This window comes from Ascidiella aspersa, chromosome 6 (assembly GCF_963924565.1).
Source record: "Ascidiella aspersa chromosome 6, kaAscAspe10.2, whole genome shotgun sequence".
In the NCBI taxonomy this organism is placed as follows: Eukaryota; Metazoa; Chordata; class Ascidiacea; order Phlebobranchia; family Ascidiidae; genus Ascidiella; species Ascidiella aspersa.
Window position 1 is genome coordinate 5,496,172 of NC_139452.1, and position 18,252 is coordinate 5,514,423.

The 18,252-nt window shown below is 37.4% G+C and overlaps 1 protein-coding gene across 1 annotated transcript in view; it reads right to left on the reverse strand.

The window, feature by feature from the left end:
* LOC146139324 (uncharacterized) overlaps positions 1 to 18,252 on the reverse strand; it is a 51,752-nt gene that overhangs the window by 30,090 nt on the left and 3,410 nt on the right. Inside the window, exons 4-8 of the mRNA XM_083392402.1 lie at positions 17,215 to 17,357; positions 16,570 to 16,689; positions 15,763 to 15,887; positions 13,915 to 14,004; positions 13,433 to 13,524 (exon numbers count right to left, since the gene is read on the reverse strand). Coding sequence (XP_083248528.1) covers positions 13,433 to 13,524; positions 13,915 to 14,004; positions 15,763 to 15,887; positions 16,570 to 16,689; positions 17,215 to 17,357 — 570 coding nt within the window. The remainder of the gene's footprint in view (positions 1 to 13,432; positions 13,525 to 13,914; positions 14,005 to 15,762; positions 15,888 to 16,569; positions 16,690 to 17,214; positions 17,358 to 18,252) is intronic.

The window sequence follows — 18,252 nt, forward strand, 5'->3', positions numbered from 1 at the left end:
TGTTGTGTACGCGGGGTCATGAAAAAAGGTCCAACATTTTCACATTTTTGTTGTGTACGCGGGGTCATGAAAAAAGTCCAAAATTTGACCATTGTTTGTCGTGTACGCGGGGTCATGAAAAAAGTCCAAAATTTTCACATTTTTGCAGTGTACGCGGGGTCATGAAAAAGTCCAAAATTTTCACATTTTTGTTGTGTACGCGGGGTCATGAAAATAAGTCCAAATTTGACCATTTTTTGTCGTGTACGCGTGGTCATGAAATAGTCCAACATTTTCACATTTTTGTTGTGTACGCGGGGTCATGAAAAAAGTCCAAAATTTTCACATTTTTGTTGTGTACGCGGGGTCATGAAAAAAGTCCAAAATTATCACATTTTTGCAGTGTACCCGGGGTCATGAAAAAGTCCAAAATTTTCACATTTTTGTTGTGTACGCGGGGTCATGAAAATAGTCCAAAATTTGACCATTTTTTGTCGTGTACGCGGGGTCATGAAAAAAGTCCAAAATTTGACATTTTTTGTTTTTGTACGCGGGGTCATGAAAAAAGTCCAAAATTTGACCATTTTTTGTTGTGTTACGCGGGGTCATGAAAAAAGTCCAAAATTTTCACATTTTTGTTGTGTACGCGGGGTCATGAAAATAGTCCAAAATTTGACCATTTTTTGTCGTGTACGCGTGGTCATGAAAATAGTCCAACATTTTTCACATTTTTGTTGTGTACGCGGGGTCATGCCAAAAATTTTCACATTTTTGTTGTGTACGCGGGGTCATGAAAAAAGTCCAAAATTTTCACATTTTTGCAGTGTACCCGGGGTCATGAAAAAAGTCCAAAATTTTCACATTTTTGTTGTGTACGCGGGGTCATGAAAATAGTCCAAAATTTGACCATTTTTTGTCGTGTACGCGGGATCATGAAAATAGTCCAAAATTTGACCATTTTTTGTCGTGTACGCGGGTTCATGAAAAAAGTCCAAAATTTGATCATTTATTGTCGTGTACGCGGGGTCATGAAAAAAGTCCAAAATTTGACCATTTTTTGTTTTGTACGCGGGGTCATGAAAAAAGTCCAAAATTTGACCATTTTTTGTCGTGTACGCGTGGCCATGAAAAAAGTCCAACATTTTCACATTTTTGTTGTGTACGCGGGGTCATGAAAAAAGTCCAAAATTTGACCATTTTTTGTCGTGTACGCGGGATCATGAAAATAGTCCAAAATTTGACCATTTTTTGTCGTGTACGCGGGTTCATGAAAAAAGTCCAAAATTTGATCATTTATTGTCGTGTACGCAGGGTCATGAAAAAAGTCCAAAATTTGACCATTTTTTGTTTTGTACGCGGGGTCATGAAAAAAGTCCAAAATTTTCACATTTTTGTTGTGTACGCGGGGTCATGAAAAAAGTCCAAAATTTGACCATTTTTGCAGTGTACCCGGGGTCATGAAAAAAGTCCAAAATTTTCACATTTTTGTTGTGTACGCGGGGTCATGAAAATAGTCCAAAATTTGACCATTTTTTGTTTTGTACGCGGGGTCATGAAAAAAGTCCAAAATTTGACCATTTTTTGTCGTGTACGCGTGGCCATGAAAAAAGTCCAACATTTTCACATTTTTGTTGTCTACGCGGGGTCATGAAAAAAGTCCAACATTTTCACATTTTTGTTGTGTACCCGGGGTCATGAAAATAGTCCAAAATTTTCACATTTTTGTTGTGTACGCGGGGTCATGAAAATAGTCCAAAATTTTCACATTTTTGCAGTGTACGCGGGGTCATGAAAAAAGTCCAACATTTTCACATTTTTGTTGTCTACGCGGGGTCATGAAAAAAGTCCAACATTTTCACATTTTTGTTGTGTACCCGGGGTCATGAAAAATGTCCAAAATTTTCACATTTTTGCAGTGTACGCGGGGTCATGAAAAAAGTCCAAAATTTGACCATTGTTTGTCGTGTACGCGGGGTCATGAAAAAAGTCCAAAATTTTCACATTTTTGCAGTGTACGCGGGGTCATGAAAAAGTCCAAAATTTTCACATTTTTGTTGTGTACGCGGGGTCATGAAAAAAGTCCAAAATTTGACCATTTTTTGTCGTGTATGCGGGGTCATGAAAAAAGTCCAAAATTTGACCATTTTTTGTCGTGTACGCGGGGTCATGAAAAAAGTCCAAAATTTTCACATTTTTGTTGTGTACGCGGGGTCATGAAAATAGTCCAAAATTTGACCATTTTTTGTCGTGTACGCGTGGTCATGAAAATAGTCCAACATTTTCACATTTTTGTTGTGTACGCGGGGTCATGAAAAAAGTCCAAAATTTTCACATTTTTGTTGTGTACGCGGGGTCATGAAAAAAGTCCAAAATTTTCACATTTTTGCAGTGTACCCGGGGTCATGAAAAAAGTCCAAAATTTTCACATTTTTGTTGTGTACGCGGGGTCATGAAAATAGTCCAAAATTTGACCATTTTTTGTCGTGTACGCGGGGTCATGAAAATAGTCCAAAATTTGACCATTTTTTGTCGTGTACGCGGGTTCATGAAAAAAGTCCAAAATTTGATCATTTATTGTCGTGTACGCGGGGTCATGAAAAAAGTCCAAAATTTGACCATTTTTTGTTTTGTACGCGGGGTCATGAAAAAAGTCCAAAATTTGACCATTTTTTGTCGTGTACGCGGGGTCATGAAAATAGTCCAAAATTTTCACATTTTTGTTGTGTACCCGGGGTCATGAAAAAAGTCCAAAATTTTCACATTTTTGTTGTGTACGCGGGGTCATGAAAATAGTCCAAAATTTGACCATTTTTTGTCGTGTACGCGGGGTCATGAAAATAGTCCAAAATTTGACCATTTTTTGTCGTGTACGCGGGGTCATGAAAATAGTCCAAAATTTGACCATTTATTGTCGTGTACGCGGGGTCATGAAAAAAGTCCAAAATTTGACCATTTTTTGTTTTGTACGCGGGGTCATGAAAAAAGTCCAAAATTTGACCATTTTTTGTCGTGTACGCGTGGCCATGAAAAAAGTCCAACATTTTCACATTTTTGTTGTGTACGCGGGGTCATGAAAAAAGTCCAAAATTTGACCATTTTTTGTCGTGTACGCGGGATCATGAAAATAGTCCAAAATTTGACCATTTTTTGTCGTGTACGCGGGTTCATGAAAAAAGTCCAAAATTTGATCATTTATTGTCGTGTACGCGGGGTCATGAAAAAAGTCCAAAATTTGACCATTTTTTGTTTTGTACGCGGGGTCATGAAAAAAGTCCAAAATTTGACCATTTTTTATCGTGTACGCGTGGCCATGAAAAAAGTCCAACATTTTCACATTTTTGTTGTCTACGCGGGGTCATGAAAAAAGTCCAACATTTTCACATTTTTGTTGTGTACCCGGGGTCATGAAAAATGTCCAAAATTTTCACATTTTTGCAGTGTACGCGGGGTCATGAAAAAAGTCCAAAATTTTCACATTTTTGTTGTGTACGCGGGGTCATGAAAAAAGTCCAAAATTTGACCATTTTTTGTCGTGTATGCGGGGTCATGAAAAAAGTCCAAAATTTGACCATTTTTTGTCGTGTACGCGGGGTCATGAAAAAAGTCCAACATTTTCACATTTTTGTTGTGTACGCGGGGTCATTAAAAAATTCCAACATTTTCACATTTTTGTTGTGTACGCGGGGTCATGAAAAAAGTCCAACATTTTCACATTTTTGTTGTGTACGCGGGGTCATGAAAAAAGTCCAACATTTTCACATTTTTGTTGTGTACGCGGGGTCATGAAAAAAGTCCAAAATTTGACCATTTTTTGTCGTGTACGCGGGGTCATGAAAAAAGTCCAACATTTTCACATTTTTGTAGTGTACGCGGGGTCATGAAAATAGTCCAAAATTTGACCATTTTTTGTCGTGTACGCGTGGTCATGAAAATAGTCCAACATTTTCACATTTTTGTTGTGTACGCGGGGTCATGAAAAAAGTCCAAAATTTTCACATTTTTGTTGTGTACGCGGGGTCATGAAAAAAGTCCAAAATTTTCACATTTTTGCAGTGTACCCGGGGTCATGAAAAAAGTCCAAAATTTTCACATTTTTGTTGTGTACGCGGGGTCATGAAAATAGTCCAAAATTTGACCATTTTTTGTCGTGTACGCGGGATCATGAAAATAGTCCAAAATTTGACCATTTTTTGTCGTGTACGCGGGTTCATGAAAAAAGTCCAAAATTTGATCATTTATTGTCGTGTACGCGGGGTCATGAAAAAAGTCCAAAATTTGACCATTTTTTGTTTTGTACGCGGGGTCATGAAAAAAGTCCAAAATTTGACCATTTTTTGTCGTGTACGCGTGGCCATGAAAAAAGTCCAACATTTTCACATTTTTGTTGTGTACGCGGGGTCATGAAAAAAGTCCAAAATTTGACCATTTTTTGTCGTGCACGCGAGGTCATGAAAAAAGTCCAAAATTTGACCATTTTTTGTCGTGCACGCGGGGTCATGAAAAAAGTCCAAAATTTGACCATTTTTTGTCGTGTACGCGTGGTCATGAAAAAAGTCCAACATTTTCACATTTTTGTTGTGTACGCGAGGTCATGAAAAAAGTCCAAAATTTTCACATTTTTGTTGTGTACGCGGGGTCATGAAAAAAGTCCAAAATTTTTACATTTTTGCAGTGTACCCGGGGTCATGGAAAAAGTCCAAAATTTTCACATTTTTGTTGTGTACGCGGGGTCATGAAAATAGTCCAAAATTTGACCATTTTTTGTCGTGTACGCGGGATCATGAAAATAGTCCAAAATTTGATCATTTATTGTCGTGTACGCGGGGTCATGAAAAAAGTCCAAAATTTGACCATTTTTTGTTTTGTACGCGGGGTCATGAAAAAAGTCCAAAATTTGACCATTTTTTGTCGTGTACGCGTGGCCATGAAAAAAGTCCAACATTTTCACATTTTTGTTGTGTACGCGGGGTCATGAAAAAAGTCCAAAATTTGATCATTTTTTGTCGTGCACGCGGGGTCATGAAAAAAGTCCAAAATTTGACCATTTTTTGTCGTGTACGCGTGGTCATGAAAAAAGTCCAACATTTTCACATTTTTGTTGTGTACGCGGGGTCATGAAAAAAGTCCAACATATTCACATTTTTGTTATGTACGCGGGGTCATGAAAAAAGTCCAACATTTTCACATTTTTGTTGTGTACGCGGGGTCATGAAAAAAGTCCAACATTTTCACATTTTTGTTGTGTACGCGGGGTCATGAAAAAAGTCCAAAATTTGACCATTTTTGTTGGGTACGCGGGGTAATGAAAAAAGTCCAAAATTTGACCATTTTTTGTCGTGTACGCGGGGTCATGAAAAAAGTCCAAAATTTTCACATTTTTGTTGTGTACGCGGGGTCATGAAAATAGTCCAAAATTTGACCATTTTTTGTCGTGTACGCGGGGTCATGAAAAAAGTCCAAAATTTGACCATTTTTTGTCGTGTACGCGTGGCCATGAAAAAAGTCCAACATTTTCACATTTTTGTTGTCTACGCGGGGTCATGAAAAAAGTCCAACATTTTCACATTTTTGTTGTGTACCCGGGGTCATGAAAATAGTCCAAAATTTTCACATTTTTGTTGTGTACGCGGGGTCATGAAAATAGTCCAAAATTTTCACATTTTTGCAGTGTACGCGGGGTCATGAAAAAAGTCCAACATTTTCACATTTTTGTTGTCTACGCGGGGTCATGAAAAAAGTCCAACATTTTCACATTTTTGTTGTGTACCCGGGGTCATGAAAAATGTCCAAAATTTTCACATTTTTGCAGTGTACGCGGGGTCATGAAAAAAGTCCAAAATTTGACCATTGTTTGTCGTGTACGCGGGGTCATGAAAAAAGTCCAAAATTTTCACATTTTTGCAGTGTACGCGGGGTCATGAAAAAGTCCAAAATTTTCACATTTTTGTTGTGTACGCGGGGTCATGAAAAAAGTCCAAAATTTGACCATTTTTTGTCGTGTATGCGGGGTCATGAAAAAAGTCCAAAATTTGACCATTTTTTGTCGTGTACGCGGGGTCATGAAAAAAGTCCAAAATTTTCACATTTTTGTTGTGTACGCGGGGTCATGAAAATAGTCCAAAATTTGACCATTTTTTGTCGTGTACGCGTGGTCATGAAAATAGTCCAACATTTTCACATTTTTGTTGTGTACGCGGGGTCATGAAAAAAGTCCAAAATTTTCACATTTTTGTTGTGTACGCGGGGTCATGAAAAAAGTCCAAAATTTTCACATTTTTGCAGTGTACCCGGGGTCATGAAAAAAGTCCAAAATTTTCACATTTTTGTTGTGTACGCGGGGTCATGAAAATAGTCCAAAATTTGACCATTTTTTGTCGTGTACGCGGGGTCATGAAAATAGTCCAAAATTTGACCATTTTTTGTCGTGTACGCGGGGTCATGAAAATAGTCCAAAATTTGACCATTTTTTGTCGTGTACGCGGGTTCATGAAAAAAGTCCAAAATTTGATCATTTATTGTCGTGTACGCGGGGTCATGAAAAAAGTCCAAAATTTGACCATTTTTTGTTTTGTACGCGGGGTCATGAAAAAAGTCCAAAATTTGACCATTTTTTGTCGTGTACGCGGGGTCATGAAAATAGTCCAAAATTTTCACATTTTTGTTGTGTACCCGGGGTCATGAAAAAAGTCCAAAATTTTCACATTTTTGTTGTGTACGCGGGGTCATGAAAATAGTCCAAAATTTGACCATTTTTTGTCGTGTACGCGGGGTCATGAAAATAGTCCAAAATTTGACCATTTTTTGTCGTGTACGCGGGGTCATGAAAATAGTCCAAAATTTGACCATTTATTGTCGTGTACGCGGGGTCATGAAAAAAGTCCAAAATTTGACCATTTTTTGTTTTGTACGCGGGGTCATGAAAAAAGTCCAAAATTTTACCATTTTTTGTCGTGTACGCGTGGCCATGAAAAAAGTCCAACATTTTCACATTTTTGTTGTGTACGCGGGGTCATGAAAAAAGTCCAAAATTTGACCATTTTTTGTCGTGTACGCGGGATCATGAAAATAGTCCAAAATTTGACCATTTTTTGTCGTGTACGCGGGTTCATGAAAAAAGTCCAAAATTTGATCATTTATTGTCGTGTACGCGGGGTCATGAAAAAAGTCCAAAATTTGACCATTTTTTGTTTTGTACGCGGGGTCATGAAAAAAGTCCAAAATTTGACCATTTTTTATCGTGTACGCGTGGCCATGAAAAAAGTCCAACATTTTCACATTTTTGTTGTCTACGCGGGGTCATGAAAAAAGTCCAACATTTTCACATTTTTGTTGTGTACCCGGGGTCATGAAAAATGTCCAAAATTTTCACATTTTTGCAGTGTACGCGGGGTCATGAAAAAAGTCCAAAATTTTCACATTTTTGTTGTGTACGCGGGGTCATGAAAAAAGTCCAAAATTTGACCATTTTTTGTCGTGTATGCGGGGTCATGAAAAAAGTCCAAAATTTGACCATTTTTTGTCGTGTACGCGGGGTCATGAAAAAAGTCCAACATTTTCACATTTTTGTTGTGTACGCGGGGTCATTAAAAAATTCCAACATTTTCACATTTTTGTTGTGTACGCGGGGTCATGAAAAAAGTCCAACATTTTCACATTTTTGTTGTGTACGCGGGGTCATGAAAAAAGTCCAACATTTTCACATTTTTGTTGTGTACGCGGGGTCATGAAAAAAGTCCAAAATTTGACCATTTTTTGTCGTGTACGCGGGGTCATGAAAAAAGTCCAACATTTTCACATTTTTGTAGTGTACGCGGGGTCATGAAAATAGTCCAAAATTTGACCATTTTTTGTCGTGTACGCGTGGTCATGAAAATAGTCCAACATTTTCACATTTTTGTTGTGTACGCGGGGTCATGAAAAAAGTCCAAAATTTTCACATTTTTGTTGTGTACGCGGGGTCATGAAAAAAGTCCAAAATTTTCACATTTTTGCAGTGTACCCGGGGTCATGAAAAAAATCCAAAATTTTCACATTTTTGTTGTGTACGCGGGGTCATGAAAATAGTCCAAAATTTGACCATTTTTTGTCGTGTACGCGGGATCATGAAAATAGTCCAAAATTTGACCATTTTTTGTCGTGTACGCGGGTTCATGAAAAAAGTCCAAAATTTGATCATTTATTGTCGTGTACGCGGGGTCATGAAAAAAGTCCAAAATTTGACCATTTTTTGTTTTGTACGCGGGGTCATGAAAAAAGTCCAAAATTTGACCATTTTTTGTCGTGTACGCGTGGCCATGAAAAAAGTCCAACATTTTCACATTTTTGTTGTGTACGCGGGGTCATGAAAAAAGTCCAAAATTTGACCATTTTTTGTCGTGCACGCGAGGTCATGAAAAAAGTCCAAAATTTGACCATTTTTTGTCGTGCACGCGGGGTCATGAAAAAAGTCCAAAATTTGACCATTTTTTGTCGTGTACGCGTGGTCATGAAAAAAGTCCAACATTTTCACATTTTTGTTGTGTACGCGAGGTCATGAAAAAAGTCCAAAATTTTCACATTTTTGTTGTGTACGCGGGGTCATGAAAAAAGTCCAAAATTTTTACATTTTTGCAGTGTACCCGGGGTCATGGAAAAAGTCCAAAATTTTCACATTTTTGTTGTGTACGCGGGGTCATGAAAATAGTCCAAAATTTGACCATTTTTTGTCGTGTACGCGGGATCATGAAAATAGTCCAAAATTTGATCATTTATTGTCGTGTACGCGGGGTCATGAAAAAAGTCCAAAATTTGACCATTTTTTGTTTTGTACGCGGGGTCATGAAAAAAGTCCAAAATTTGACCATTTTTTGTCGTGTACGCGTGGCCATGAAAAAAGTCCAACATTTTCACATTTTTGTTGTGTACGCGGGGTCATGAAAAAAGTCCAAAATTTGATCATTTTTTGTCGTGCACGCGGGGTCATGAAAAAAGTCCAAAATTTGACCATTTTTTGTCGTGTACGCGTGGTCATGAAAAAAGTCCAACATTTTCACATTTTTGTTGTGTACGCGGGGTCATGAAAAAAGTCCAACATATTCACATTTTTGTTATGTACGCGGGGTCATGAAAAAAGTCCAACATTTTCACATTTTTGTTGTGTACGCGGGGTCATGAAAAAAGTCCAACATTTTCACATTTTTGTTGTGTACGCGGGGTCATGAAAAAAGTCCAAAATTTGACCATTTTTGTTGGGTACGCGGGGTAATGAAAAAAGTCCAAAATTTGACCATTTTTTGTCGTGTACGCGGGGTCATGAAAAAAGTCCAAAATTTTCACATTTTTGTTGTGTACGCGGGGTCATGAAAATAGTCCAAAATTTGACCATTTTTTGTCGTGTACGCGTGGTCATGAAAATAGTCCAACATTTTCACATTTTTGTTGTGTACGCGGGGTCATGAAAAAAGTCCAAAATTTTCACATTTTTGTTGTGTACGCGGGGTCATGAAAATAGTCCAAAATTTGACCATTTTTTGTCGTGTACGCGTGGTCATGAAAATAGTCCAACATTTTCACATTTTTGTTGTGTACGCAGGGTCATGAAAAAAGTCCAAAATTATCACATTTTTGCAGTGTACCCGGGGTCATGAAAAAAGTCCAAAATTTTCACATTTTTGTTGTGTACGCGGGGTCATGAAAATAGTCCAAAATTTGACCATTTTTTGTCGTGTACGCGGGATCATGAAAATAGTCCAAAATTTGACCATTTTTTGTCGTGTACCCGGGGTTATGAAAATAGTCCAAAATTTGACTATTTTTTGTCGTGTACGCGGGGTCATGAAAAAAGTCCAAACTTTGACCATTTTTTGTTTTGTACGCGGGGTCATGAAAAAAGTCCAAAATTTGACCATTTTTTGTCGTGTACGCGTGGCCATGAAAAAAGTCCAACATTTTCACATTTTTGTTGTGTACGCGGGGTCATGAAAAAAGTCCAAAATTTGACCATTTTTTGTCGTGCACGCGGGGTCATGAAAAAAGTCCAAAATTTGACCATTTTTTGTCGTGTACGCGGGGTCATGAAAAAAGTCCAAAATTTTACCATTGTTTGTCGTGTACGCGGGGTCATGAAAAAAGTCCAAAATTTTCACATTTTTGCAGTGTACGCGTGGTCATGAAAAAATTCCAACATTTTCACATTTTTGTTGTGTACGCGGGGTCATGAAAAAAGTCCAAAATTTGACCATTTTTTGTCGTGTACGCGTTGTCATGAAAAAAGTCCAACATTCTCACATTTTTGTTGTGTACGCGGGGTCATGAAAAAAGTCCAAAATTTTCACATTTTTGTTGTGTACGCGGGGTCATGAAAAAAGTCCAAAATTTGATCATTTATTGTCGTGTATGCGTGGTCATGAAAAAAGTCCAACATTTTCACATTTTTGTTGTGTACGCGGGGTCATGAAAAAAGTCCAAAATTTGACCATTTTTTGTCGTGTACGCGTGGCCATGAAAAAAGTCCAACATTTTCACATTTTTGTTGTGTACGCGGGGTCATGAAAAAAGTCCAAAATTTGACCATTTTTTGTCGTGCACGCGGGGTCATGAAAAAAGTCCAAAATTTGACCATTTTTTGTCGTGTACGCGTGGCCATGAAAAAAGTCCAACATTTTCACATTTTTGTTGTGTACGCGGGGTCATGAAAAAAGTCCAAAATTTGACCATTTTTTGTCGTGCACGCGGGGTCATGAAAAAAGTCCAAAATTTGACCATTTTTTGTCGTGTACGCGTGGTCAGGAAAAAAGTCCAACATTTTCACATTTTTGTTGTGTACGCGGGGTCATGAAAAAAGTCCAAAATTTGACCATTTTTTGTTTTGTATGCGGGGTCATGAAAAAAGTCCAAAATTTGACCATTTTTTGTTTTGTATGCGGGGTCATAAAAAAAGTCCAAAATTTGACCATTTTTTGTCGTGTACGCGTGGCCATGAAAAAAGTCCAACATTTTCACATTTTTGTTGTGTACGCGGGGTCATGAAAAAAGTCCAAAATTTGACCATTTTTGTTGTGTACGCGGGGTCATGAAAAAAGTCCAAAATTTTCACATTTTTGTTGTGTACGCGGGGTCATGAAAAAAGTCCAAAATTTGACCATTTTTTGTTTTGTATGCGGGGTCATGAAAAAAGTCCAAAATTTGACCATTTTTGTTGTGTACGCGTGGTCAGGAAAAAAGTCCAACATTTTCACATTTTTGTTGTGTACGCGGGGTCATGAAAAAAGTCCAAAATTTGACCATTTTTTGTTTTGTATGCGGGGTCATGAAAAAAGTCCAAAATTTGACCATTTTTTGTCGTGTACGCGTGGCCATGAAAAAAAGTCCAACATTTTCACATTTTTGTTGTGTACGCGGGGTCATGAAAAAAGTCCAAAATTTGACCATTTTTGTTGTGTACGCGGGGTCATGAAAAAAGTCCAAAATTTTCACATTTTTGCAGTGTACCCGGGGTCATGAAAAAAGTCCAAAATTTTCACATTTTTGTTGTGTACGCGGGGTCATGAAAATAGTCCAAAAATTGACCATTTTTTGTCGTGTACGCGGGATCATGAAAAAAGTCCAAAATTTGCCCATTTTTGTCGTGTATGCAGGGTCATGAAAAAAGTCCAAAATTTGACCATTTTTTGTCGTGTACGCGGGGTCATGAAAAAAGTCCAAAATTTTACCATTGTTTGTCGTGTACGCGGGGTCATGAAAAAAGTCCAAAATTTTCACATTTTTGCAGTGTACGTGTGGTCATGAAAAAAGTCCAACATTTTCACATTTTTGTTGTGTACGCGGGGTCATGAAAAAAGTCCAAAATTTGACCATTTTTTGTCGTGTACGCGTGGTCATGAAAAAAGTCCAACATTTTCACATTTTTGTTGTGTATGCGGGGTCATGAAAAAAGTCCAAAATTTTCACATTTTTGTTGTGTACGCGGGGTCATGAAAAAAGTCCAAAATTTTCACATTTTTGTTGTGTACGTGAGGTCATGAAAAAAGTCCAAAATTTGATCATTTTTTGTCGTGTATGCGTGGTCATGAAAAAAGTCCAAAATTTTCACATTTTTGTCGTGTTCGCGTGGCCATGAAAAAAGTCCAAAATTTTCACATTTTTGCAGTGTACCCGGGGTCATGAAAAAAGTCCAAAATTTTCACATTTTTGTTGTGTACGCGGGGTCATGAAAAAAGTCCAAAATTTGACCATTGTTTGTTGTGTACGCGGGGTCATGAAAAAAGTCCAAAATTTGACCATTTTTTGTCGTGTACGCGTGGTGATGAAAAAAGTCCAACATTTTCACATTTCTTGTTGTGTACGCGGGGTCATGAAAAAAGTCCAAAATTTTCACATTTTTGCAGTGTACCCGGGGTCATGAAAAAAGTCCAAAATTTTCACTTTTTTGTCGTGTACACGTGGTCATGAAAAAAGTCCAACATTTTCACATTTTTGTTGTGTACGCGGGGTCATGAAAAAATTCGTAAATTTGATCATTTATTGTCGTGTACGCGGGGTCATGAAAAAAGTCCAAAATTTTCACATTTTTGTTGTGTACGCGGGGTCATGAAAAAAGTCCAAAATTTGATCATTTATTGTCGTGTACGCGGGGTCATGAAAAAAGTCCAACATTTTCACATTTTTGTTGTGTACGCGGGGTCATGAAAATAGTCCAAAATTTGACCATTTTTGTTGTGTATGCGGGGTCATGAAAAAAATCCAAAATTTGACCATTTTTTGTCATGTACCCGGGGTCATGAAAAAAGTCCAAAATTTGACCATTTTTGTTGTGTACGCGGGGTCATGAAAAAAGTCCAAAATTTGACCATTGTTTGTTGTGTACGCGGGGTCATGAAAAAAGTCCAAAATTTGACCATTTTTTGTCGTGTACGCGTGGTGATGAAAAAAGTCCAACATTTTCACATTTCTTGTTGTGTACGCGGGGTCATGAAAAAAGTCCAAAATTTTCACATTTTTGCAGTGTACCCGGGGTCATGAAAAAAGTCCAAAATTTTCACATTTTTGTCGTGTACACGTGGTCATGAAAAAAGTCCAACATTTTCACATTTTTGTTGTGTACGCGGGGTCATGAAAAAATTCGTAAATTTGATCATTTATTGTCGTGTACGCGGGGTCATGAAAAAAGTCCAAAATTTTCACATTTTTGTTGTGTACGCGGGGTCATGAAAAAAGTCCAAAATTTGATCATTTATTGTCGTGTACGCGGGGTCATGAAAAAAGTCCAACATTTTCACATTTTTGTTGTGTACGCGGGGTCATGAAAATAGTCCAAAATTTGACCATTTTTTTGTCATGTACGCGGGGTCATGAAAATAGTCCAAAATTTGACCATTTTTGTCGGGTAAGCGGGGTCATGAAAAAAGTCCGAAATGCCTTTAAACTGAAAGCGTTCGGTTTGTATTAATAACAAAGTAAGCTTTAAAATTCTCACCTCTCCAGTCATTATGATTGTGATGAAGTATAGAAGGACAGGACTTCCGTGTTTGACGTAAGCCGGGATCATAAAACGGGGGTAACTTCCACCTGGGGGGTAAAGAGTGTAAAACGAAGTAGATTTGACTCACAACTAGATTAAATCAAATACTTAACCAAGGAATGAGTTTGCTATTAAATAAGTTCATGAATTTTATGTGAAAAAAAATATGTCATATTGTTACATGAATTTTAAACTGCAAGCTCTTGAACAATCAATTAGGCAGCTTAAATCAATAAATAAAATCTTTGTTTTTAGAATTGGAGAGAAAAGGTTTGACCAAAAGCATAGGTAAGAAATACTTGTTATTTAAATACGTATATATAACTTTATTCTACAGTTTCAGTATCAGGCAACAACAGTTAAGGCCTAATAGTTAAAGTTGTTTAAATCTAGAAAAGTATATTCAAATTATTACAAAGCACCAAAAAGTGGGCTACCTGCCATTAGAACGAAGATTTCCAAAATCGAAATTCCAATATTGTTGAAGGCGCCTTGGTATATTCCATCGTGTTGACTTTGTACAACGTCTATATTAACATTTACAGTAGGCATACAAAATGCTTACTAAAGACCAACCAAGTATTTAAAAAAAAAAAACGATTTCCGCTTTCACATGTTTTATGGGTAACACTAATGTACGGAATGATGAATGATCGGAATGGTCGGAACGCGCACAGTATTATTATAAAATATAGTAACACTTGACCCATCTTCACCCAAACGCTAACCCCCACCCTAACCCAAAAATTGTGCGTTGGTTTAATAATCGTTTTAACGGGGTAACACTTAAAATAGTAAGCATTCCGACCATTCATCATTCCGTAAATTAGTATTACCCTGTTTTATCACTTGTAATTTCGTCCTAAAATTCGTTTTTTAGTAACGCGAATGCGCGCTCGGCCCTGCAAAAAGAAAACGACAAAGATATAGTGGCCTTTCAGTCTGTTAATAATTAGGAAAAATATAAACTTTTCCGATACACTATTATTCTTTGCAATATCCACACATAAATCTTGTTGTCAAAGTCGTAGACGAGAGATAAATCTTGCTGACAAAGTTTTAGACTCGAGCAGTATTTGCCAGCCTTTTTCCCTCGTGACACGCTTGAAAGCTTAAAGACTGGGCGAGCGCAAGTTTTTTTGCTGTACTGATATTAAGCTTAAATTCCACGTTTTGAGTACATGGACCTTGAATCTTTAATTACATGGGTCTTGTCTTATCTTTAAAGAACTGCTTATTTAATGAGATAAACCCAAACTATAACAGAAAGCCTTTAATATTGCATTTTCTTCAATAATGTTAACTTGTGGTACACATGGCAACCTTCAATGGAGCACCACATCGATTAAGAAGGTAGTAGAGTGTTGGTACTGGGATTTAGTGACATAATGGGAAAGTTGTATTTTTATATTAATCGAAAATGACGATTATTTTTTTATGTGGAAGGCGTTTAAAGGCTTGTGCTTTAAATTACTTATTATATTTCCTTGTAGCTTTGAGCGACCGAACGCTATAGGATGTTTAATATTTAGGAATGGTTACGTCACACGAAGCACGGCGTTACAAAAGTTAAACTTGACCGAGAACAACGCGAGTTCGTATTTTATGGTTTCAGCGCTTTGGTTTGTTTATTTGTTGGCGCGAACGAACATTTGCGGTGATGCTACTTCGCCAACGCTGTCATTCGTGAAAGCTTTTAACACTGTCAGTGAACCTAAATTGCTCTTTTGTCAGCATATATTGCGCTATATTATTATAGTTTTCTTAGTAGTTGAATTTGCACACCAATTGCGCGTGCAAATTGGTCAAATTCAAGAGCGTTTTGCACACCCACGTTCGGCGCCTATGCACATTGTAGTCAGCAGCACATTTGGACGTGAATAAGTCGGCTACATTCTCTTGCTTAAAACGTCCAAATAATTGTGTTTCGTTCACTTTACCCTTACAAAAAGTTCAGTTTAGGACAGGGGTTCTTAAACTGGGGTCCATGGACCCCTTAGGGGAAGTTTAAGAACCCCTGGTTTAGGAGAATTGAGCCGCCAAAGGTTCGGTGTTATTCTTGAGACTCAATTTGCGTCGGCGAAAAAACGTTTAGAAAGACTACTCTAGAGTGTAGACGTACAAACTTAGCATTGTTAGAAGTTTTTTTTTGGTTACGGTGCGTTATTTAATTGTAAAAGGGCCTTTAACAAATGAACGCCATGTGACTTGAATGTTCGTCAGCAGTAAAAATTTAAGTGAAAATCACAACTAGGTTAATGGTCAAAATAATTTGCGTCACTTACCGTTGTCCACGTAGGTGTACACGAACAGGTGAACCCCCATTACCGCGAACACAGTGACGTAGGCAAACATGATGAGAAGAAATTGAAGAAACTTTGGAGTGACGGCCAGCATCACAAGGCCAGTGCTGCAAAGTCACGAACACGATATTACAAGAGTGAGTTTATTTTTGACCCTAACTTGGTGTGATAAAGTATTAAATACAAAAAAAAGTTGCAGAATTTCGCTTCCTGGACAAGCTGCCAAAAAGTTAATACTGAAAATAAGTTGTTTTGGTCTTCATCTGTTTAATTATTATCCAAAATTTCGGCTACCTATTTAGTATTTAAGCTTCAAAGGATTTTTAGGCTGTAAAGAGCAACATTGCAAAGCTAGACAAAATATTTCGTTTTCGATAAATATTTAATATTATTTGAGTTACGTTAAAATATGATAAAAAATAAGACAGACGCTCAATGGTTTATGAATTCGAAAAATAAACTTTTATATAAAACTGTTTACGCCGCCTTATACCAGTTACATTTCTTCAAACAGTCAACCGGCTAACAAATTATAGAGCACAAACCGTTTTCTGTTCACGTTGTAATTCACCTATTTTACTGGTCTAAGCATATTAATGGTGCCATTTGGTGGATTAGACAGCTGCACTTTTTGCCCAAAATTGTGGGTATTAGTATAAACTACAAAATAAGAATCGGACATCACTTATAGTGATGAATAACCGTGTCCCGATAACACTAGAGTGGCGGGCCGAAAAACAAACGACAAAGAAAAGACAGAAATTGTAGAGACTGAATTTTGACGCTTACTTCCTTAAAGCTTGTATCCGAAAGATAAGGATAAATGACCGGAGTCCTCTGAAGATCATTCTTCCGCAGGAAGCCATGAGGATGTAGTCGGAAGTCACGAGAAAGATGGAAATAGCGTACCTGGGTCAAAACAGACAAAACGTTTATGCTGCTACGTAACACTGGTAAACGGTTTATATCAAATTTTTAGCCCAAAATACATGGATGTAGTGAAAAAGGCGCAGCAAGAAACAACTTTATGCACGTGTGTATGTGTGTGCGTGAGTGTATGTGCGTGTATGCGTGCGTGCAGGTTTTCTAACAATTGGCTTTGCTGAATGGTAAGAACATTTTAAGGGTCCCATAAGACATTTTTATGTTGTATTTACATACGCAGGTTATATTTTGATAAATTGTAAATTTAAGAGACTTTTTCGGTCCTTTAAAACACCCAAAAAAACTGCGTGTGTGCATGTATGCGAGTTACATGAGATTGTTTAACCACAAAATATAACTACATACGTACCTGTTACCATTAATTTAAAAAAAATCATTGAGAACTGTTTTTTTGAAAAAAGATTCAAATTTTGGTGTAAAGACCGACTTAAATGAGAAGTAGAATAAAGATGTGGCAGCAACTGTTATTCAGAAACACCAGAAACTCACAATTTGTTATGGGTGAAAGTGAAGTACAACTTGGGTCTACAATACACGAGACTGAGCAGTACATCGATGATGTAGGTGAAACAGCAGGCGATGCCCCCCCAGAAGGACATATTGTTCATTATGGGGGAGGGGTGCCTCACCATCTGAGAACACAAAATGCGTTTTAAAAACTGACAGTAGTGCAACTAGCTAAATAAATATTGGTATAAAAAAGTTAAATGCAGGCTTTTCGATATTTTAAGAAACCTTTAAACCTTTTTGTGTTGAAGTATTTTAGATTCCTTTAAAGCAGTGGTTCTCAACCGTTTTGGCTTGCGGCGCCCTACAGAAATTATAAATAGTTCGCGGCACCCGTTTTTGCCGAGTGGTTAACTGTAACGTTACAATAAACGCAATGGAAACAGCACATTGCCTGTGCAATAGGTTAAAAAAAACTTTTTAATATTTTGCACTTTTATCGCAAACAAAATTTTTTGTCAAGAAGCTTACCAATAGAGCAAAAATTGAAATCGCAAAGAATGTGAAATATCTCTCGGCACCCTTGAGCGTTAAAAATGGCACCGTAGCGTGCCGCGGCACCCCGGTCGAGAACCACTGGTTTAAAGACTTTAGTGTAAATAAATTCTCAACAAAATTGGGCCATCAGTAACAAAATAAATGACGTCCGCTTTTGAGTAGAAGGATTTTGCGAAAAATGCACGTCAAGTCAACTATGAGGTTTTCGACATATTCGGATATCGGCTACAAAAAGGTATAGTATGGGATAATATCCGATCCTAGAGTGATATTATTCCCGATACGATACCTAGTTTATATCGATATTCCAGTCATGGTTTGTGATCCTACACGGCATTTTTTTCTAGTCGAGTTAATTAGTCACACAAAAACAAGTTGCCAAACGAAGGTAGCAAGGGTAACGGCGAAACACACAATAAGACCTAAAAAGCAACAATACCTAAAGCATAAAAATCTATAAAACTATAGTATTAAAACCAATGACATAATAAAGCCAAATACGCAGTTATATCTAAGGCAGAA